At 41.9% G+C, this 22,843-nt stretch overlaps 1 protein-coding gene across 8 annotated transcripts in view; it reads right to left on the bottom strand.

Annotated features, from left to right (window-relative positions):
- SLC4A10 (solute carrier family 4 member 10) overlaps positions 1–22,843 on the bottom strand; it is a 158,708-nt gene that overhangs the window by 80,199 nt on the left and 55,666 nt on the right. For all 8 annotated transcript variants that reach the window (XM_081928670.1, XM_081928674.1, XM_081928671.1 and 5 more), the window contains 2 exons: positions 17,479–17,560; positions 4,566–4,712 (listed from right to left, as the gene is read on the bottom strand). In XM_081928670.1, the coding sequence (XP_081784796.1) occupies positions 4,566–4,712; positions 17,479–17,560 (229 nt within the window). The remainder of the gene's footprint in view (positions 1–4,565; positions 4,713–17,478; positions 17,561–22,843) is intronic.

Genomic DNA, 22,843 nt, shown 5'->3' with positions numbered 1-22,843 from the left:
ATCAAAATATGCATTTACCCATAGTGTGCAGCACAATGCATATTTACTTAAATGCATCAGTATGTGCTCAAATCCATCAGCAAATTAATGCATTAGTTAAGCATCCCAATCCAGATCTGGTTGCAATAGATATAAGCAATGGCTGTGTGTTTGTTTATTCTCCTAGATGGTGTCTCATCCAGTTTGGCCTTGAATCCCACTTGAGTTTGCAAGGGATGATAACATATTTTAATGTGACTGTGGAAACAGAATATTTGAAACAGCCTTCCCCCTCCTCCGCCCAGAAGGTACAAGGACAGGTGGATCATTCCAGAACACAGAATGCAGATGACCACAAAGGCCAATTCACACAAAAACAGCATTATATAAACCTGGCTCATGGTTGCTCCAACCCTGCCCCACATCTATCTATATCCTTCCCCTCTAACTGCAGCCCTCCTAAGAATGAAGATCTTTATTTGTGAGAGAGCTGCATAGGATTAATGGTGCACCCAGAGAAGGACCTAGAACAGGGTCTTGTTATCTGGTAGTGTATTTATTTAAACTATTTACAATCACCCTTTCTGGACCCACCCACCCAAGGCGGTAGACCACCATATAACAGTACAATGCCATATGATATAACATGACGTAACATTCTTAATAAATGCTTTTTAAAATACAAAAACAAAACCCCAGTACGTTAAAATATAAAGCAGCATAAAACCACAAATCCTCTCTGCCACCAATGCACTCTCATCTACATTACAATCTGAAAAGCTTGAAGTTTTAACCATCACAGACTCAGTCAGCCAAGGTTCTGGGAAAAGCAGAGATGTTTCAGGGCAATTTTGCAGTGTTTGAAAAATAGTGGCTGAGAGCCTACCTTTAAAACCCAGCCAACCGCTGCATTCTGCAGGGGAAAGCATCTTGCAGATTTCACCTTATTCTGGAGGTCCATTCCATAACATACAGGGGTCAAACCTTGAGTGTGGTGCCAGCCAAATCTTTGCAACGCCCTCCCCATTACTCATCAGACCAATGTCTCATCTCTATTGCTCTTTCGGTGGCTTATTGAAGACTTTCCTCCTTCAACAAGCCTTTTAAGCTGGGACCTTTATCCCAGCCTGTATCTGCACTGGAGATAAATAAATTGTTTTTACATATTAAATTGTTTTATATATAAGGAATTGATATATTTTATGAGAAGTAATTCATAAATAGAATCCAAATAAAAAAAAATGCTAGCTTTCGATTGTTGCTTTTATCCGATAGCAGTTTTGCGTGTGATTATCGTTCTCCTTGCTTTGAGTTTTGTAAGCCACCTTGAAATAACTGATAGAAAGTGGTATATAAATGTTTTAAATAAATAAAATGTGCAGTCATCACAAGGCAGTGGGGAGATCAGCAACTACTCAGAGATCATCTATAGTTTGTTTAAAAATAGGTTGTTCCAAATAATAACATAGTAGCTCTGAGAAAAGTTTGTAAGCCCCTTGTTGACGCTGATTTTCCATATTTTTCTAAACTCCATGACTGCATTTAAACAGTGCAAGTGTTTATCCTCAGAATACAAATTGCCCATTCTAGCTCCTTGATTGGATGAGGGGCATGCCGGGAGCATGCAATGAGCTCATGCCGGGGCCTCATCCATGCCCATGGAACCCAAATCAGGCAAATTATGCTTAGTGCTAACCAGCTATTTATTGTCTTTAAGTGGGTTTTGCAAGCCATGCTTTGGAGACAAGGCCCTGCCCTTCATTCAGCAGTCATAGCAAAATATGGGTATTGCAAAACAAATCAAGAGAGGAATCAATCCCAGAGAAAAAGAAGGAAGGGGTGGAGGGTGGTAGGATGATGGAGCCTACAAGTCCATGAGACATTCCTAATCCTCAAAATCATGCTACGGAGGATTGGAATAGGATGCTCGAAGTTAGCTAATCTGTGCAAACTAAGCTAATACACACCACCTTTCAGAAAAGAATCATAATATGTTGACAGGTAAATTTATCTGTCATAGATAAAAGTACTACAGTATTGCTAACATCCATGATTCATCTCTAGCCTCGATAGCTCATCGGCAACGCTGATGAGTAACGCAACAATCACAACAGATGCTGACAAAGCCTTTCTGGTCTCCATGACCACAAGTTGTCTGTGCGCATGTTGCAATGCGTGCGTGCACATACCAAATTTAACCTGAAATACAACTGATTTGCTTAGAAACATGATTCAAGCCCAAATCCACCAAGGCATGCATGCTCCTCATAAGTAGCAGTAGACAAGTGCAATTAAAACATTAAAAATAATACTCAGTAGCCAAGCTCCCAAGTGACGTGGATTCGATTATGAAAGGGAAGCTTAACATTAAGTGGCATGAAAGAGGATTAAGTCAAGTTGGGAGTACTAACTAAAGAGCACAGTGTGCTTGATTGTGCCAAAATATCCACACCCCTCTGCTTCCATCAACAAGTGTACCAGAAAACCCAGTGCTTCTTTTATAGAATCTGTGAAAGTACTAACATAGCAAGTACTCCTAGGACATTGGGAGAGTGCTCTGCAATCTGAGGTGTAAAGGAGTAGAAATCTTCAAGGATTTTGTCTTTACAAAATCAAAATGCCAGGGAACAGCTTTGTGATGTCACCAATCAAATCAACCAGGACTCTGGTTGATTTGATTGACACCGTATGCCCTTTTAAAATGTGGGGTTTGGGGGGGCGCTATTGGGTTGTTTTTGTTTTTATTAGATATTTTGTGGTTTTATAGTTTGACTTTATTCTGTGAACTGCCCTGAGACCCCCAGGTATAAGGCGGTATATAAAATTCATAAATAGTATTATTAATAAATTAATAATAATTTATTACGCTTACCAGGAGGTTGAAGGAGGAGAGGCAAAGTGACAGTGAGATTGGGGTTTCTCGAAGGAGAAAGTTACTGGGGAAATGGTGTCCTTGTGATAGGAAGTTTTAAAGCACTGTGATGCCTAATGACAATTTCTTTTTGCTGAAAACACGGTAATAGAACATGTTTACCTATTACACAGATTAGGTTGGGTTATTTGTTTTTTTTTAATTGTCTTTTAAAAACACAGATAAGATACTTTAGAATAACAAAACAAACAATGGATTAACAGCATCTGTCTCTCAGTGATCTGAAACGTCTTTCTCTTCCTACTCTAGCATCTTGGAATAAGCGCAATTTGTCCAAAATAGATGCAACTAAGTCATTTGGTTTCACATGAGTATTCATTCTGTGCGGCCCAATCTTAATCCTCTTAATACCGACTGAACTTCTATTTCTGAAGACATTTCTATAATTTCATCCACCTTACATTTTTCTGCAAGAGATTTTAAGGATTTAAAGCATCTTTCTAAAGCCTCAGCCTTCATAGCACCTTCCTTCCACATATAATTTAAAAGCCAATCTAAAGGCATTACAATGACTACTCCACAACCTAAAATTATACTGGCATTTACATTTTTTAAAGAATCTAAAATATTCTTTTCTACTTCAGCATGGTGCGATAAGGCATCCTGCCAGTGTTTTCATTATAGTCTCTCTGCTTATTATAACTTTGAAGTATTTTCGTCTTAGATGCACCTTTTCACATCAGCGCAGTAAGTTATATTATTACTCAAGGAGGAAATAACTTCCCATCAGTGAAGTCCACAAATCTAATGCTCTTATTTTAATGCCATCTCGTGCTGGTTTTTGTTGTTGTTGTTGTTTGAGTGTTTTAATTGCTTGCAACATTATATTGTTTTATTGATAGCTTTGGAAGGTGAAAATCCCAAATCAGAGATAGCCAACATAGCATTCTCCATATGGACTACAAGGCCCAGCCTGCAGGGCCAGTGACCATGGATAATGGGAATTGCAGTCCACAACTTTCAGAGAGCACCACACTTGGCTATCTCTCCCTAAAAGCCAGGGACAGGAATAATGAGACCATTCTAGAATGCCACCACACACAACAAGAGGAAGGTACCTGCATTCTTGGGTGAATCTCAAGGTATTCACAAACTTTTTTTTTTTAAGGAGAGGACCAGAAGAAAGAAAACCCCCACCAAAGACACCAAGTACAATGGAGTGCATGTATGCCGTACATGCTAAAGTCTTTCTTCTCCCCATGCATTTTAATATGTTTGGAGACCAGGGTTCACATTGGCTAAACAGCCATTGCTGAGGCTTCTGGTGCAGGAAGGATGGCACAAACAAGGGGAATGAGATATGGTGGGAAGAGGCAAATTAGCAGGTAATAGGGGAGCAGCTGGAAACAGAGGTGGCAAAAGAGAATGGCAGAGCAGACAAGAGAATAGAGGGAAGGGAAAAGGAGAAACTTTAAAGTGGGAGGAAAATCATGGCTTGAGAAAGAGAAAGCCAGAGACAGGAAGGGGCAACGAAGTTAAGAGATGGAAGTGAGGAGGCACTACTTGAAATGCCCACAGTAATGTGACCTGTGTGGAAAAGAATTTGGATATTACAGCAGGGCAAGAATAGGGCAGGACATGTCCATTGCGTGCACCATTTACACAAATTGTCTAACGTTGCCTGTTAAATTTTAAAAAGCCAAACAAAGCTTACCAAATGAAGGAGACTCTCTGCCATCTTCTAAACCCGAATCCCGTTCTCTGTCTCTCTTTCTGTGTTTGTGCCCTCGGTGTCGATGGCGTCGATGGCTTTTCCTTCCTCCCAGCGGCACATGAACTCCAATAAACAAAGTTCTGTGACCTAGAGAGCAGAAAACAGGTTGGGTAAGTACATTTGGAAAAAACAACATTTATTTAACACTGAATCACTGGCCCAATGCCCTATTCTTATGTGGAGGCAGCTCCTTAAAAATAAGAAGAAGAAAGTGGAGGGAAAGAGATGGAGGGGGAAATCTCTGGTACCCACAGACCCTGTGTGGTTACAGCAAAGCTTTCCAAACTTTTCATGCTGGTGACAAACTTTTTAGACATGCATCATTTCACGACACAGTAATTCAGTTTTACTAGTAAACTGGATATTAAACTAACCCCTTTCCAGCCCCGGGAGGAGCATGGGGAGCACACATAAACACCTCAGCCAACACACTAACGTGTCACAACACACAATTTGGAAAACTCTGGGTTAAAGTGTCGGTCTAAGACCAGGATTCAAATCCCTACTCAGCCATGAAGCTTACTGGGTGACCTTGGGCCAATCACTGCCTCTCAGCCTAACTCAATTCTCAGGATTGTTGTGAGGATTAAATGAGGAGGGGAACCTTGAGCTCATGGAGGGGGGATATAAATGCAATAAATAAATAAAACGAACAATAATAAAATGTGGATACTATGCTGTAAGCATAAACTGAAGGGTTGAAAATGTTTCAGCATAAATAAAGTACCTAATGGACTAATGAAGCCGCTGAAATAAATGTGATAAAATGCTAACCCAACTTGCATAGCAGAGCACTATCTTTATTAGGCCCAAGCCTAATTCCAATTTGGTCATATTTTCTTACCATCTCTTTACTGGTTGTGGCATAAGATATGACTGCCTGGATGGACTAATGTCAAAATGGAGGCACAATTCCATTCTGACACCCATGAGAAGGTCAGGGTTTGAGTGTAAAGAGGAGTATCTGGATCACATTAGAGCTTCTTGGGCACAATTGTTCACAACTGTTACGATAATTAGCATCATGGTTTTAAAGTGTTATTAAAAGGTAGCTTCCGTGTAACGATTAGGTAGCACAAAGACTTGTCCAACTGCAGTCTCCAGTTGTATTATCTTCTGGCTACTGGAACAGCCGCCACATAACAAATAAACATTTGCAGCTTCTCTAGAGTCGGATGTGTCAATCCCGGCACCCCACCCCCTCAAAATATTCAGCTATATGAAGCTGAAACCCCATGTGACCTCTAATCTCATGCAGGCTCCAGCAAGGGCAAAACGCAGAGAATCATTTGTCATAAAACGTCAAATAAATTTGGGACCGACAATAATTCTCTGTAGAAGCAGATAGAAACAAGCTCCTAGCACGCCAGTTTAAAACAAAACAAAACCATGCTCGTCTTGTTCTGCCATTCCTGCCTTCCCACCCTATCTGCTTTACAGTGGTGAGCAAAATGGATTTGGATTATACTGCTGTGGTTTTTACATCACTTATATACATTTTACATCTTTTCAAATTATGTTCTTGGGTCCTCATGGGGTTTTGAAGCAAACTGGAGGAATCAAGATGCACACAACTTCGTTCTTCCATTTCAGCTACTTATTTTTACAGTTTGCAATGGAGAATGGACAAACCAATCACCTTTCTGGTTCCACTACACATAAGACTCGGAATTATAGAGTTGGAAGGGACCACAAGGGTCATCTAGTCCAACTCCCTGAAATTCAGGAATTTTTTTTTGCCCAATGTGGAGCTCAAACCCACAACCCTGAGGTGAAGGGTCTCATGCTCTGCAAACCCAGCCATTCCACTTGCTCATGGATCGCTTCTTAAGGCCAGTTGCTAAATTGGCTGCAACGCTCACAAAACAGGTTAAGAATGGTATGTTAAACAGTTAAAGCATCTCAAGCACAGAGAGTGCACAAGAAAAACAAACTGCCCCAAGCCAACCATACCATTAGGCAGAGTGAGGCAACTGCCTCAGGCATCTGATTTTCAGTGTCGCAAATGAGCAGCCAATTGTTAAAAGTTATTTAATTTATTATTGCTGAATGTTTACTCGCAGAAAGAAGCAGTTTTGGGATTTTCTCCCTCAGTCTTGGGTAGCGTGCACCTTGGCTTGCAGGTGGGGGAAGGTCACAAGCTGCTCTTCCTCCTCAGGTGACAAAATGTATTGGGCGGACGTTGCCCAAAGTGCATTTTTAAAATTAAGGCGCAGAAATATTAATTTACATATATTGAATTTACATATGTTTGTAAATTGAATAATTTACAAATTGAAATAATAATAATAATAGTAATAGTAATAGTAATAATAGTAATAATAATAATTTATACGCCGCCCACCCATCTGGCTGGGTTTTCCCAGCCACTCTGGGTGGCTTCCAGCAAAATATTAAAATACAGTAGTCTGTCAAACATTAAAATGAAAAAAATGGGAGCTGTTTCATTACGTTTTCCATGCACCACCAGAAACAGAAAAGCATTTAAAAAAAAATTAAATAAGTTAAATCAATCCCTTCTACTTTGTGCAAGAAGTGGGAAAATGATTTCAGAGCTGCTCACAGAAGCGGACTTAGGGGAGCGTGACTCCTTTGACAGCACTGGGTGCCGGGCCAAAAAGGCGCCACAACAATGAAGAACAACGGAAGGCGAGAGGTGAAGGAGCACTGAATGTTGAGAGCCAAAGTCTACTACTGCTGCTCATCACATTATTTAGCGTGAGGTGGTACAATTCTTGTCTGGAGCTTGCACATGGCTAAGAAAGAGGGAAGGATTGGAAATCTACTGCTATGGATTGAACAGCTTTCAATATTGTTGATACTGTGGTGCTATTTATTCTCTTAGTTCCTGACTTTAATGCTGTATTGAATATCATTTTTGGTATTCGGATTCAACATCAAGCCAGAGAACTGGTGCAGATGGAAGAGGATTGGTGTCATATGATCCACAAAGCAGACACCAGAAAGAAATCCAGTCACGGCATTTTGCACCCAAACACAGTGACTGAATACAGTCATACCTTGGATCTCGAACGGCTTAGTTGCCAAACATTTCAGCTCCCAAACAACTGAAAACCGGAAGTTGGTGGTTTTTTTGGAAGCCAAACATCCGACTGGGCTTCCGCAGCTTCCGACTGGCTGCAGGAGCTTCCTGCAGCTAATCAAAAGCTGCACTTTGGTTTCTGAACGTTTAGTGTCCATTTGACTTCCAAGGTATGTCTGTACTCTTCAAGGGCAGCCAACAATCACCCTGTGAGCTACATGGGATTCAAGCCTGCATCCTGCCAGTCCTTGCCCAGACCTCTAATCGCTACATCACACAAACCTTTGAGAGAGTTGACCACCTTTCGCTTTGATTCAGCCCTCCAGGTAAAGAGGAGAAAAGAAGCCTCGTCAGGAAAACATGGATTGAAACTAATTAACCTTCGGTGCAAGCGCGGGTTTTTACAAGATCCCACTGGGTTACGCTATATGCTTGGCAGAATTCTAAGTAAAAAATAAAGGATCAGAAAACTCCTAAAGGATGTTTGCAGATACAGGGGAAAGCAGACCCTTCTTATAGAAGAGGGAAGAAAGGAAGGGGTGGAGGAAAGCAGAACATCTGTGAAGAACGGATTCAAACTCTGGGTTCCTGAATGATAAATTACAGCACAGAAACCAATAATTTAGGACAAAACAGGGAAATTAGAGGATTCTAATGGGCCATCGACTACTCAAGAGAAGACAGAACAGGAGCAAAGGAATAAACAGGAAGAATGAGGGCTAATGTGCACTGAGGTGATAAATCTTGTCTGGGGATGTACCATTTCAGATTGCAAGTGGGGGGGTGTATCTTTCATTGATTGTGTTTACTGTAATTGGTTTTAGTATTTTTGTTGTGTTTGTAAATAGCTTTGCGCAATTTCAGTCACCAAAGCAACTAATAAATATAAATAATAATAAAAACAATCAATGTTCCTAATAACAATTGATATATTAGTTAGTTAGTTAATTAATCACTTGCAGAGAGGATCAGCCACTACTGTTTTCTATTATTACAACCCTGAAGCTGTGGGATGAGTTTCCTGAGAAGGAAATTTCGCTATCATATAAAGTGTGACTATTTAATTATATAGCATATGATTCTGAAATAATGGATACTATTTATTTAATCCATATACTAATACGGATCAGTCTTCCTGTGGCTGTGCTTATGTAGCCTTGTCAGACTTTGCAAGCCAAGGCAAGCACACAATTGCATGTGGAAGTCTCAGGCTTCACTGACTTGCATGCAGATTGGCTACAAATTTAAACGTTCAAAACTTTTTAAAAAAAAAAAAACTCCACATGAAATAAGGCCCAGGTTAGAGCAGGAACCCCAGCCTACCTTATATTTTCAATCCCCCTCCATCACAGACCGTAGCATACACATACACACCAGGGCTATATTGCTGCAACATTTTGTTGCAGGGCATCACTTTTCTTTTGTATCAAGATTTTTTAATGTTTTGCAGTGGTGGTGGCAAGCTTTCCGACGCCATGAAAAAAGCTCTTCAAACTGACCCAAAGCGAACTAAAGCAGTGTGGCGAGAAAGTGGTGTTTCTCTCATATCTCTGCCAAGTGGCCTAACGTGGGTTGCCAGCACCCAGGGCCATGGGGTGGGTGCGAGGGAAGGAAATGGATGGAGTACGCATGCACATTCAACTGCCTAAGCCCTAAGGTGTCCTCATCACCCAGGGGATCTCAGCCACAGAGATAAGAAAGGAGAAAGATTTTTAAACTGTTTGTTTGTTTGTTTGCTTGCTTGCTTGCTTGCTTGTTTGCTTGCTTGCTTGCTTGCTTGCTTGCTTGCTTGTTTAAGCCTTTTAGGGCCACGTTTCCTTCAACATGATCACTCTCACGTGAACTATAAATGGGTGAATAATTTTGCAAGTTGTTGATTATGAATGTACAGCTAGACAGGCTAGTCACAAAGTATATTAGCTGAAAAATTAGGGTGATAACATTTGTGTTGGGGCTAAGGAAGCTCTTCTCATTTTCATATATTTGTGGGTTAGTCTGTCAGAAGTGGAAACCTCTGCTCAGATGCAGACCCCCGCAGAAATAGCAAAGTTGAAAAAAGTCAGATTCGTGCACGGAGCTTCCCCAGCTTCTGCGTATATTATCATTCAAACCACCTCTTTCCCTCAGGCTTTATTTGCCATTCATTCACACTTTTCCTTATGGCAGCAAAAAATATATTATTGAGTGTTGCAAATCTCACACAGGTATGGCCTTCCACTGATGCTGTAACATCAATTAATGGAGGACTGGCCATTAATTAATGAGATTGGGAATGCATATCTGCTATTTCTCCTCCTTTATCAAAAGGCAATGAAGAAGATGACACTATCGGCTGCAATTCATATGTGAATAGTAAGGCGAATGCAATTTTCCCATCCCACAAGCAATTACTGTAGCTGGAAATTGTGTTCACAGGTCTCAATCCAGAGATGTCTGAATACAGCAGAAGGCCACGCTTCTGCTCCCACGCTAAACAGACGATGAGCACTGTCAGCTCGGAATGAATAGCAATGGAGTCAAGGGCATTTGCAAATATGCCAGACTGAGACCAAACCAGTCGCTAATGGACCTTGTCTTTTTGAACTAATTTCTTTGCTTCCTTTCCCCACGAAATCTCATCATCTGGGAGGCTGCAGGTAACAAAAAAGGTGTTAAAACTGAACTGAATTGATCCGTGCCTCACCAGTACTAGATACAGTTTTATGTTGTTCCCCAAGTTGTAAGAAGTCTGGAGAGTTTTAGCTTTCTTTTGAATGAGGAGCAGAGGGTACACTTAATGATGCTCCTGTGATATCCTTTTACAGTGGTACCTCAGGTTACATACGCTTCAGATTACATACACTTCAGGTTACAGACTCCGCTAACCCAGAAATAGTACCTCGGGTTAAGAACTTTGCTTCAGGATGAGAACAGAAATTGTGCTCTGGCAGCGCAGCGGCAGCAGGAGGCCCCATTAGCTAAAGTGGTGCTTCAGGTTAAGAACGGACCTCCGGAACGAATTAAGTACTTAACCTGAGGTACCACTGTATTTACAGACAGAGGCATAGAATGGGGAGCATCCCCCTCCCACAAAGACCCCCTCACTCCCTGCCAGCGGCAGGAGCTGGAGAGCACAGAGGGTGAAAACCACCCTCTGCATATTCTGCCCCCGCCTGGCACACCCAGCCACAGCTCTCCCTTCCCAGGGTCGATCCAGACTCGGGGCGGAGAGCGGCTGCAATGCCTGGTGCACCTAGCCACAACTCTGCATAACGGCTGCAGCATGTCCGGCTGAGGCTCCTCCTTCCCTGGATCAAGGCTGACCTGGGGGGTGGAGAGCGGCTGTGACGCCCCGACAGCAACTCCTCCACCCCAAAGTTAAGCCCGACCCAGGGGCAGGCTGCAGCTGTGGTGCCTGGCATGCCCAGCCAAAGCTCCTTCTGACCCAAGGAAGGAGAGTGGCTGTGGCGCACAGCTACAACTTCCACTTCAGAAGGAGAGCGACTGTGGCAGGCCCGCTCAAGCTTCCTATTTCCCTGGGTCAATCCTGATCCAAGGGTCAGAGAGAGGCTGTGGCTCCTGCTTCCTCGCAGCCAGCCAGCAGCTCCAGCAGAGAGAAGAGAGTGGGCTGCCCACTCTCCTGGATTGGGGTGTGCAAATACAGCCCTGTATCGGTGCGGCAGCGGGTTCCCTCCATGCCCTGTCCCCTTGGGGGGCGCAACCCAGGCACTTTTTAGATCCGCTCCGCCACTGTTTACAGATACATGGGCCAGGCATGGAAAACCAGACCAGCACCCAGAGACACGAGAGTACTGTTCTCTAAAGCAGAATCAGTTCTGCCTTCTGCCTGCCCCATGGAAAGAGAACAGCACCCTCCTAGAACCTGTCATTGTACACCTTTTCAAGCCAGTTGCAAAACTCCCTTGCTATTTTGGAGCTCTCTAAATGGTTTTCTCTCCTCCACAAGCTGAGCACATGGGGTGAATTTTAGCTCTTTCAAGACCATCTTTCATCTAGTTAGACAATATCAACTGATTATCATCACCAAATTCTAACAAGCAATGCCGCTTTCCTTGCTATATCATGTATGTTATAATATCTTCCTAGATCTTGGCCATTTCATTTGACATTTAATTATTGTCTTTGTCAATGAGATTGTATCCAAGTGGCCAGATCCCTATATTGTGGTCTGTTTGCAGAGAATAAACTGAGAATTATTATGAAGAATATGTCCAATAGGGCACAAATAGGTGTATAGGTGCTATTGGCCAATTCCCATCAGCCCTAGCCAGCATGGACGATGGTCAGGGATGATGGGGGTTGGAGTCTAGCAACATCTGGAGTGCCATAGGTTCCCCATTCCTGCAAAAGAAAATTTTGGGTTCAGCTGTAATTGGGAAAACATATTTCTTCCTCTATTAAAGAGACACATTGCTGCAAAGTCAGAGAGTTCTCCTTCGGGTCCACAGTTACCTGCAAGCATTAGTTCTGAAGGCAAAGTGAAAAACAAAAAAGCCCATGCCCCATTCCCCATTCCCCACCCACCCCAGCTTTAAGCACCTATGCAAACAATTGATGAACATTTTGCTTGTTGATCTGAGCAACCATCTGTTCTGCCTGGATGATAGATCTGGATGTTGCTACCAGATCTATCTGCCAAAACGGTGACTACACACGAAGACCAAATAAAAGCACAAAGGCCTCAATCTGCAATGAAAGATCTCGCCCAGTTTGGTGCACTGTCAATTTTCCAGCGTAATGTCAATAAGTAGTCATGCTTTCTTCAATTAAATGTAACATCCTATAAACCCATTTCTGTAACAGCCAGTTGTCCGTCATGCATCCTATTCCATACACAGGGTAGGAAAGAATAAATTTGAATTTATTTTTCAAATGTTGACGGTTGCAGGTTTGAGGACACCTTGAAACAGGGGTAGCTAAAGTTGTGGCTTTGTGGGTGCTGCTGGACTGGAGTCAAGCCCAATCAGCAAATGCACAATGGTCAAAGGGATAAAAAGAGTCCAGCAATAACTGGAGGAACAGAGCCGTCCCACCCCTGCCTCACGTTGAGGTTTCGTAAGTCAACAAATCCCACTCATTATAATTTGACAAGGAGCTATTCAACCCACAAGATTAATCAAGACATCTCAGACAATGAAGAAAGCTCTAAACACATACAGTAGGTGCAGTAAAGGCTTCGTGATTTTACAACTATTGAAGGAAGTCACGAGATGGTTCAGATTTGCAGATAATACTTTCACATTAATTATTATGCTTTGCATAGTAAATACTGCACAGGAGGGGCAAATCTGAGACACAGGCAGCCGAGATTTGTGGTTCTCCTGGGCTAGAGCCAGAAGGGCCTAGGAAGCTAACAACTATGACATGTGCTAGTCTTTGGTCTTTTCAGACCTGAGATCCATTTTTTCTGCCAACGTCCATCACTGGGCTCACTTACAATTTTTTTTATCACAGGTTTTTCTCTTTTTCTCCTTCCTATCTTCCTGCCCTCTAGCTCACTCTCTCTCTCTTCTTGTCTCTTTGTTTTTAAAAAAGTAAATGTGAATATAAAAGGAGGTCACTGCTGGTGCAATCTACTATCTTCCTGCAACTGAAAACCAGCATCACGCAACAAGAATGGGGAACCTTCAGATGTTGTGGGACTCCATCAGCCCCAGCCAAATATCAGAAATGATGGAAGCTGTAGTCTAATAGCATCTGAAGGGCCACTGGTTTCCTAGCCCTGGCATAGACTGACGGTGACATTATGGTCTGCTTCTCCCATTGCCTCCTCTCTAGCACAACAGGTAGGAAAGGCAAAATCTCACCAAAGCAAAGCAGCTTACACTGGAGGTGCCCAGTGCAACAGAACGGCACTATTAACTACTTGAATTTTGAACGTCTGGCACATTAACCAGAAAATTTTGCCACCCCAGAAATAATACCTTTAGGAATAAGAAGGTTTAGCTGAACTGGCAAGACTGAAATAAATATAAAATGCAGTTTTTTACAGGATAGTTTGTGTGTATGTGTGTGTATGTGTATTATACAATTGCTTAACAGAAACAGTTCATCGTGGGAGAAATGTCTTTTCTTCAGATGCACACAGACTTTGTGAGCCATATCTGTACTTCAGAAAAGCTGAAGAGCCTGCTGTTACAAAAACTGGGGGAAATTAACACCAGCTGAAAACGACAAGCTTCAAATTCAATGTAAAACAAAAGCTCATGAAAACCAAAGGGTGATATCCAACGATGTTCATACTCAAGAGCTGTGGAATCATAGAATTGTAGCGTTTGAAGGGACTCTGAGGCTCATCTAGTCCAAACCCCTGCAATGCAGGAATAGGCAGCTGTCTCATACAGGGATTGCAACCTTGGCATTATCAGCACAATGCTCGATCCATCTGAGTCACTGGAGGCTGGTTTGTTAGGGCAAGTGGGACAGTGCCCCACCAACTTCAATCTGCCCATACCAAGTCACCTGCCTGCCTTTTCGCTTTCAACCAGTCCAGGGAGTTGTGGCACTCCTTTTCAGCTTCCTTTCCCTCCGTCTCAGCATTGCACCTTCTACAACTCAGCAGAGAGGGTGGTGGGAACAACACCAGAATAAGTTAGCTCCACCTGGCTTTGGTTCTGGCTCCGCTTACTGTTTGAGCTTCCTGCTTTCTGACCCATGAGTCTTGAAAGGTGCCAGTTACCCCTGCTCAGAGTAGAACCCATTCAAATCAATGAACTACAAAGTCCACTGATTTCAATGGCTCTTCCCTGAGCATGAATAGCAGTGGACGTCACGCAAAGTGAGCTTATTCCTGCCCTGATCTACCTGGAAAAAAACAAATTTATTAACGAGGCTTTCAAGTGTGTGGCCCACAGCCAGAATTAATTTATCTTCCTTCTTTTAAACTCATGATTCTTTGGAAGAAGCGCCACAAGTTTCAGAAAGCCTCATGTGCCACGGACAGCAATATCTCATTCTACAGGAGAAAAATTGTCTATGGAGCTCTGAGTGCACAAAGTTGCCACAAGGGAATACTAGTGCAAGGAAGAGACAAATAATTTATGTTTTTCAGTTGGAACCTGGCAGAACATTGGTCTCCCCTGCTTAAAATAACAACAGCCACAAGTCAAATTCTAGATGTAACAATTGGAGAGAGAAAATAGGATTCTGTGTTGCACTAAAATCAGCACATTCTAGTAGAATGTTGTGCAGCCCCTGCTTTTTTCAACTAAGAATCTATACACTTGCATCTACTTTTATTCAATCATTTTTTTAAAAAAAGTCTGCAAGTTTAATAACATAATTAAAGCTCTCTAATTGTTGGCTCAAAGTGGAAAGTGGAAGTTAAGGCTGAAGCCTTAACAGGCATGCCCCGTGATCAGTTGTCCAATGTCTTACAACTTACCCTCCTTGAACCCATACTTTTCCTTGGTCTTTCAGGCCCAAATCCAGATGAGGAAGATGCTCACTGAATTTCCCTGGTTTTTGAAAAGGAAATCTATTTAAATATTAGGTTCTATTAAACATGTGTGTATGTGGTTATGTGTATGGGTGTTGCAGTCTAAGTCAGAGTGGGGTTGCAGTGTGAGGACCAAAATGTAGGGTTCAGTGTAGGGTAGGTGGGTTCAGTTTGTCTTCAGGGTACATTTTTAAGTGGGATGTGTGAAAACAGCTTGTGGGGTTCAATGTGGGGCAGCTTCAGGCTCCAGTGGGATATGTGGAGGCATTTCAGTGTGAGGCAGAATGTTCAGGAGCTGGAAGTGGGAAATGTAGGTGTGGTTCTGAGGTGTTGTCTACCCTGACAATTTTTTTCAGGTTTCCAAGTGTGCCCACAGGCCCAAAAATGTTAGTGGGCCCTCATCCTGCCACTAGTCAAAACCTCACCACACCAGTAAAGGATTGCCTTCCTCAGTAAGCCTGAAAAAAGTACATTGGTACTTTAAAAACTGGAGCAAAAATAATCTAATGTCCATTTTCAGCACTGTGCAGTACTTTAATTGACACACGGTATTATATTGTGATGTTATCTGAAAAGATATTATCTGGTGATAAATCCCTCCAAATCAAGCTTCACTTATATCCAACACACTTTTGTCAGCCTCCAACTTCCAAATAAAGGAAGAATCTCAAAAGGCAAGAGGAGGTAGAATAAGGATTCTGCTATTCCATTGTGCCTTCCCTGCTCATTTTACTATATCAAATCACCCACACTCAGCACTGTCACAAGAAGAGGATAAAGGCCACCAACAAGGAATGGCAGTGATTGCTTCCCATGAACAGTGCAGCTTTAGTCAGATCAAGACTAAGACTTCTCACAGGTTGGAAAGCAGTGAGAACCCCACCCTCTGCAGCCTCCTCCAGTTGGGGAGTGGTGAACAAAGCCCTGGAGGAAGCAGACTCACTTCACATAGTGCACCTGAAGAGTAAGGAGACTGCCCTTCTCTCCCCTCCCCCCGCCTTCCAAGAAGCCCTGTGTGACATCAAATTATCATGATCACAGCTAGGGGTGGAGGAAAAATTAAACTAAGTACTTGTTGGAGGCTAATCTATCAAATTCACACTATCCGAAGCAATATGCAAACTAAAACACAGTCGTCCTTCAAAATCCACTTATCTGAATTTTGCGATGCAGTTCTCCAACCAAATGCATATATTAGGGGAAAGCGTACCTCAAGATGAAGGTGTTTGTGAAAATCATTATACTAGGGAAAACTTATTGCAAAAATGTGTGCATTAGTGCAACCTGCATATATAAAAATGTGTTAGGAGAAATTCGCACTAATAAACAATGCTGATGAATTTTTGTGAGGATTCCTTTAAAAAAAGAAAAGCACAAATTGCTACAAAATGTGGAGAACTGAATTTCAGATTGGAAAAATGAGAAACCAAGAGAACCAAAACTGACAGATCCTTCCATCCTTAATCATAGCCCTTCTACTACCACCCAACTTGCCCATTGAGTGCCACAGAGGGCAAAGGTGGGGGCATCACAGATCTTGTTACTTCCTACAAGGCTTCCAGAGTGTAATAAAGGACAGCAATCAGTCTTCATTCATAGGTTTATTTGGAGACCCTGCTAATGGGGTTTCAGTTTCCACTTGAAACAGGAATAAATGCCTTCAAACAAACAAGGAAACAAACAAATGAATGGAACCCTGCTTGGTGTTAACCCTGGTTAACACAAGGGTGGACTATACCATGGTTGAGACTGATCAGATAAAGGGAGGCGTTCTCACCAGGAAGAGGAGGAGGAGGAGGAAGAGTAAAAAGGCTACAGGTGAAGAATATGGTGAAATAAGGTTACCATATTTTAAGAGACACAAAAAGTTGTTGAACCCGGACAGTTTGACGATTTCCCAAAATTCTCCCCAGATGCTAATTCCATCATTGGAATCACGTCCAGGAAAATCTAGGCATATGGCAACCCTAGGTGAAGAGATCAGCAGAATCTTCACTGGGTCTACATTATGACATTTCCTAAACAATTTATTATTCTTTTCCTTTAAATGAAATAGAATGTTGCAAACTCATAGCCACAAAGTTCAGGCATCCATTGTTCCAGCTAATATAGACTGGAGTTCTTATTCTGTATACTTTTTACCACTCAATAAAAGGGTCCGCATTTAAGCACCCATCCAGTGAGAACTATCAGTGCATAATTCATTAAGGATATACATACGTGCAAGAACAGAGCTTGAGGTTTTGATAACGGGAAAATTATTTTCACCAACAGACCCACCACACATGTGACCTCATAGGCTTTTTGAACATGAACTAGGTTGATGCTTTTGAAAGACATGAGCCTGTGAATCAGAAAGCGCAAGTTCTCACCTTCTAAGTCTTCCTTTTCGAAATGTGTTTTGAGAAGGGAGCGTGTTCCACCCGTGTCCACCACTGCCTCCTCATCATTCCTCTGCAAAATAAAATAAAATAAAATAATACATCAGCTTTCACTGTGTTGTCAGACTTGAGCAATACAAGGTAACAAGCATTTTAACAAGATACCTTTTTTCCATCAGCAAAAAAATGCAAAGAATTTTTAAATTTGGCATTTACAGATACAAAATCTAGCTCAATTTCATCAAATCTGAAATAAATGATAGATCCATTGATAGAAATAATAAACTGAGGTGTGTGTCACCTTCAGAAGAGCATTCTATTGATTGGGGGCCAGCCCTGGAAAGGCCTGTTCCCATGGGATCATCCTCTGCACTTCCTTCAGGACAGAGAAAAGTCTCTGGTGAAGGTTGTAAGGTCCAAGCTGGTTTAAATGGGGAGAGGCGGTCGTCAAAGTATAACTGTCCTGAGCCATATAGGGCTCTAAAGATCAAAACCAGCTAGGAAACCAGTCAGTAACCAATGCAGTCTGGCCAGAATTAGTATAATACATTCAGACATTCTGTTCCCAAATATCCCCCAACCTGGTTGCTGAATTCTACACTAGTGGAGGTTTCTGAACTATCTTCAAAGGCAGTCCCACGTATAATACATTGCAGTAATCTAACCTAGGCATTACCAGAGCATAAACAATGGCACACGTCTGGCAGCAAGCATGGAATAAGATCACTAGGTGTCCCTGTGGTAGTGCATGGGGGCACACAATATGCACACAGGCCTCCATCCCAGATAATGACTGGAGCATTTCACTGTACTTAGCCTTATGCATGACTGAACAAATCCAGTACCAGGAGGGAGAAAAGATGGGTTCCATTGAGCCCTTTGGGGAAATATTCCCATGCTGACAGAGGCACCTATAGAAGGAGATGCACTGCACACTTTATATAGGAAAATGTGCATGTGCAAAAGGCCTTTGTGAGTGTCAACCATATTTATTATCTTTAAGAAATGTATGCTTACAAAACAGCCTTTGACTTGCGAGAAGAATATAGCCATGGAGGTAATTACTCTGGGATACTGCACACGCTTTTGTCAGATACCCAAAACATTGGGGGGGGGGTTAGGAGGGATACTTACTGAAACGCTCTAAAGCAGCGATTCTCAACCTGTGGGTCCCCAGATGTTGTTGGACTACAACTCCCATCATCCCTGAGCTCTGGCCTTGCTAGCTAAGGGTGATGGGAGTTGTAGTTCAGCAACATCTGGGGACCCACAGGTTGAGAAAGGCTGCTCTAAAGAATTAGGGAGCAGGTAGGATAAATTACTGTTCCACATTTTCTATACTGAGATACCAGACTTTCCCTTCAGCATACTGTATTTTTAAATACCAACATGTAAAAGCCCACACCTCTGTTTCATTGCAGATTTGACACTTTCAGGATTGTCAGAATGCAGCATCAAGTATCATCAAGTACTAGCCACGCGTAGTATGCTCTATACTCCTGCTAATGTTCACCTTGACATTTGTAAGAATGGTTGTACTGAAGCAAAAGAAAGACAAGCCTACTCTCTGAACAGAAGGGCTAAGAATACAGACAGAAACACATTATTTCAAAGATTGTTAGAAGTGTTCTCCGCTGCTGAGACAAAGAGAACTCTGATTATTGCCTTGCTCAGCTCCTCTCATTGAAGGGTCCTTACAATGACACAGTCATCCAAAATTGGTTTACTGCTCCCAACATTTATCTACATATTTGATGCCACTGTCACCCTTCTTCCCTGAATTGTCTGCTTGAAGGTCTTGCTGCATTCAAAACAGGGCAACTGAGGAAAGCGCTCTGAGTTTCATCTGCATAAAATAAACCCTTCCCTCTTCGATGAGCAGTCAAGGATTAGTTTATTTTTAGGGGGCAAAGGCAATTCAGTCCAGATTCTCCAAAGTATTATTTTAAAACCACCTCTATTATTATTATTATTATTATTATTATTATTATTATTATCATCATCATCTGACTGCATTAAGGTTAATGGATAGATGTTCCCCTTTTGGCCAGCCCTGTACCACACAGTACAGGATGTGCAACAAAGTAGAAAGCAATTAGTTTTCATTCCAGATTTATATCTTCCCCAGGGCAGCGTGTCATATGCATGAGGACAGCTCTGCCCTCCCTCCCTCTTGATAGAAAAAAACTAAGAGAACGCTCAAATGCACGCCTGCGATGATGCTAAGATTTGCACCAATCAGCTTTAGCTTGGGCAGACAGATGTGCCAGTCAGTTCCAGACACACAAATATTTAATGCAGCAAGCGTGCAACTTTTGAAAAGGGTCACCATTCTTGGCATTGAATCTAAAGCAACAAACAACATGTTTAAAAATTGCATGGCACTAAATGTGCCTTAGAAAGGGAAAAAGCAGGATAAATACTGGAAATGAATATGGGCTTATAACATTCTAATGCCCTGTTCAGCTATATATTGTTGACTTAAGCAGTGGCTTCACTCCAGTGTATACCTTTGGCACTGCCTGAACTGAGGCATATTAAATGTACAATCAATTGAGCTGGATCGATTCTGCATCAAGCTAGTGGATCACTGCATTAAGCTGACACTGGTTTATTCACTAAACAGTCAGTGAGTTATTTTTAAAACCATCCATGCATTGAGTGATGCAAAACATAAGTACTTTTAAAAATATTGCTCTCCCCACACCCCACATTTCTGCAATTCTAATGAATTGTATAATTCCATCTGCATTAGACATTTCATGCCACTATAAACAGTCATGGTTCCCCCCCCCCAAAAAAAAGGATTCTGGGAGCTGTAGTTTGTTAGGAAAGCTAAGTGTTGTTATTTTGCCCCTATTCCTTACAATTCTCAGAGTTTCCAAAGAGAAGCGAGAGATGCACTTTTGATCAGTGGGCTGGCACTGCACCCCACTGATGGCTTCTGGATGGCAAGTATACCTGCCTGCTACCAGGGCCGGATTTAGGTTTGATGAGGCCCTAAGCTACTGAAAGTAATGGGGCCCTTTGTATGTCCAGCTGTCCTTTGTCAACAACAAATTGTTGCAGTTTTTTGTGTTGAATATATGCTATATGGTAATTTATGGACCTAATAGGTATCTAAAGCTATTTGCACATAACAAAATATGTAATTTATCAAAGTAATTGTTGAACTGAAATACAATTAAGAAAAAGTATATTAATAGTGAAATGCAAAAGGGTTAGCACTTTTTTTTCCACAACTGAAGATCAACCCTGGCCATACTCAAGTCTGATACACTTTATGTGTGGCAACTTGGTGAGGCCATCATTTGACCACGTCATTCTTCACCCTCGCAATGAAATGAGTAATTTCTCAGACTGTAATACGCATTCAATATGCCACACAATCGGGATAAATTTTCAGTCACATAATTCAACCTTGCACAGAGAAGAGCGGTGGTGTGTTACAGCTAAGCCCCATTAAAACTAATGGCATTTCCACATAAATGCTTTGTGGAGTTAAGGTTGAGTCATATATTTCCAATTTATACAGCTGCCATTTTACATACCCATTTTAAACCTACGTGTTAGCAAAGCTACTCTAGAATGCTGGATCACTGAAATACTGGTGGAATGCCATATTGGATTTACGAACCTGAAACACCATTCTAAGTACCAGTGAATCAAAGTTTGAAATAAGGACCTTATGCATTATATCTTGCGCTGCCCCTTATATAATGAAGCAAGAGAACAATTTTTAACACCTATAATGACAAGTTCCCCTGGCCAGAACCCCTCTGACATGATTTTATATCTCCTCGCAGACAGATAAGTATGTGACCTGGCGTGTAGCACTCTTTGCAACTGCTGCTAGGAAAATTAGAGCAAATTATATAGCCAAGGGAGCCACCAACTGTAAAGGAGATGAATTTATTTGACCCTATCTACATCAAGCTATAAAGGGACGCGGGTGGTGCTGTGGGTTAAACCACAGAGCCTAGGACATGCCGATCAGAAGGTCGGCGGTTCGAATCCCCGTGACGCGGTGAGCTCCCGTTGCTCGGTCCCTGCTCCTGCCAACCTAGCAGTTCAAAAGTATGTCAAAGTGCAAGTAGATAAATAGGTACCACTCCGGCGGGAAGGTAAACGGCTTTCCGTGCGCTGCTCTGATTCGCCAGAAGCGGCTTAGTCATGCTGGCCACATGACCCGGAAGCTGTACACCGGCTCCCTCGGCCAATAAAGCGATATGAGCGCCGCAACCCCAGAGTCGGCCACGACTTGACCTAATGGTCAGGGGTCCCTTTACCTTTACCTTTTACATCAAGTTATATTCTATCTTTATTACCAAACTCCAAATATAATTGCACATTGTATTAATTAACATTATTTTTTTAATATATTAGTGGCCATGTGATAATTTTAGCCTATAAATTTTATTGTTTAATGTCTTAACCTGTATATTAAGGTACTTTTATAGCTCTGTTTAGAGAAGGTAATGTCTTGATAATATAAATGTTTTAAGTTTTTTGTATCAATCCAGTATATTTTCTTTTAATTGTTGAATGATTCTGTGTACATTGCGGCAGCCTTTGGCTATGTGCAATAAAACTGACTGACTGACTGACTGACTGACTGACTGACTCTAGCTGAGGCTGCTAATGAAGCGAGAGACCATCTTGGCTGTACGTCCTGGAAGACCTGATCCCTGCCTTTCAGGCTATTTCCACTGGTGGGAGGGCAGGGCCCTGACTGACTCCACCTATAAAAGCCGAGGCTGCTGAATAGACTTTTGGTTTGGGGTGTTGTTTGAGAGGTTTTGTTGCCGGAGAGAGCGGGGGTTTGTTGCTTTTATTTTTGTATCTTTATTGGAGGAATGGGGCATTAGGGGAGGAGGAAAAGGGAAAGTTATATTGAATATGCAGAAGTCCGCTCTCATGACATTGGATACAACCCTTTATTGTGGGCCATACAAATTATCTGTCAATTAATATAACAAGCTCAGAGAATCCCAAGGTCTCTGATGGCTTCAACTAATTCAACTGATCAAAAACAAACAAATACCTGCCTTGGATGCAAATAAGGACATAAAGCAGCTTTAGGTAAAAGAACTGACTTTTAAGATCATGTAATATCATAAACATTTTTTCGCCTTTGGTGGCATGCAGCCCCACATCCTGAATTTAAATTCCTTCCAAGTTGTAGAATTGCAAATGCCTACATTATTGTCTCATTACAATTATCTCCATCCTTTAATTATCATGTCTCAGGCTTCATTAAACCATCATGTGCTGTCTAAAGCCTTATCCATGCCTATGTACTCAACATGCACAGGGTTGCCTACCAAACTATTTCACAGTTCCAAAGTTTAACATT

This window comes from Podarcis melisellensis, assembly GCF_964234715.1.
Source record: "Podarcis melisellensis genome assembly, chromosome: 1".
Lineage (NCBI taxonomy): Eukaryota > Metazoa > Chordata > Lepidosauria > Squamata > Lacertidae > Podarcis > Podarcis melisellensis.
The sequence above is the reverse complement of the archived record's forward strand: the minus strand, read 5'-3'. Positions and strand labels throughout refer to the sequence as shown.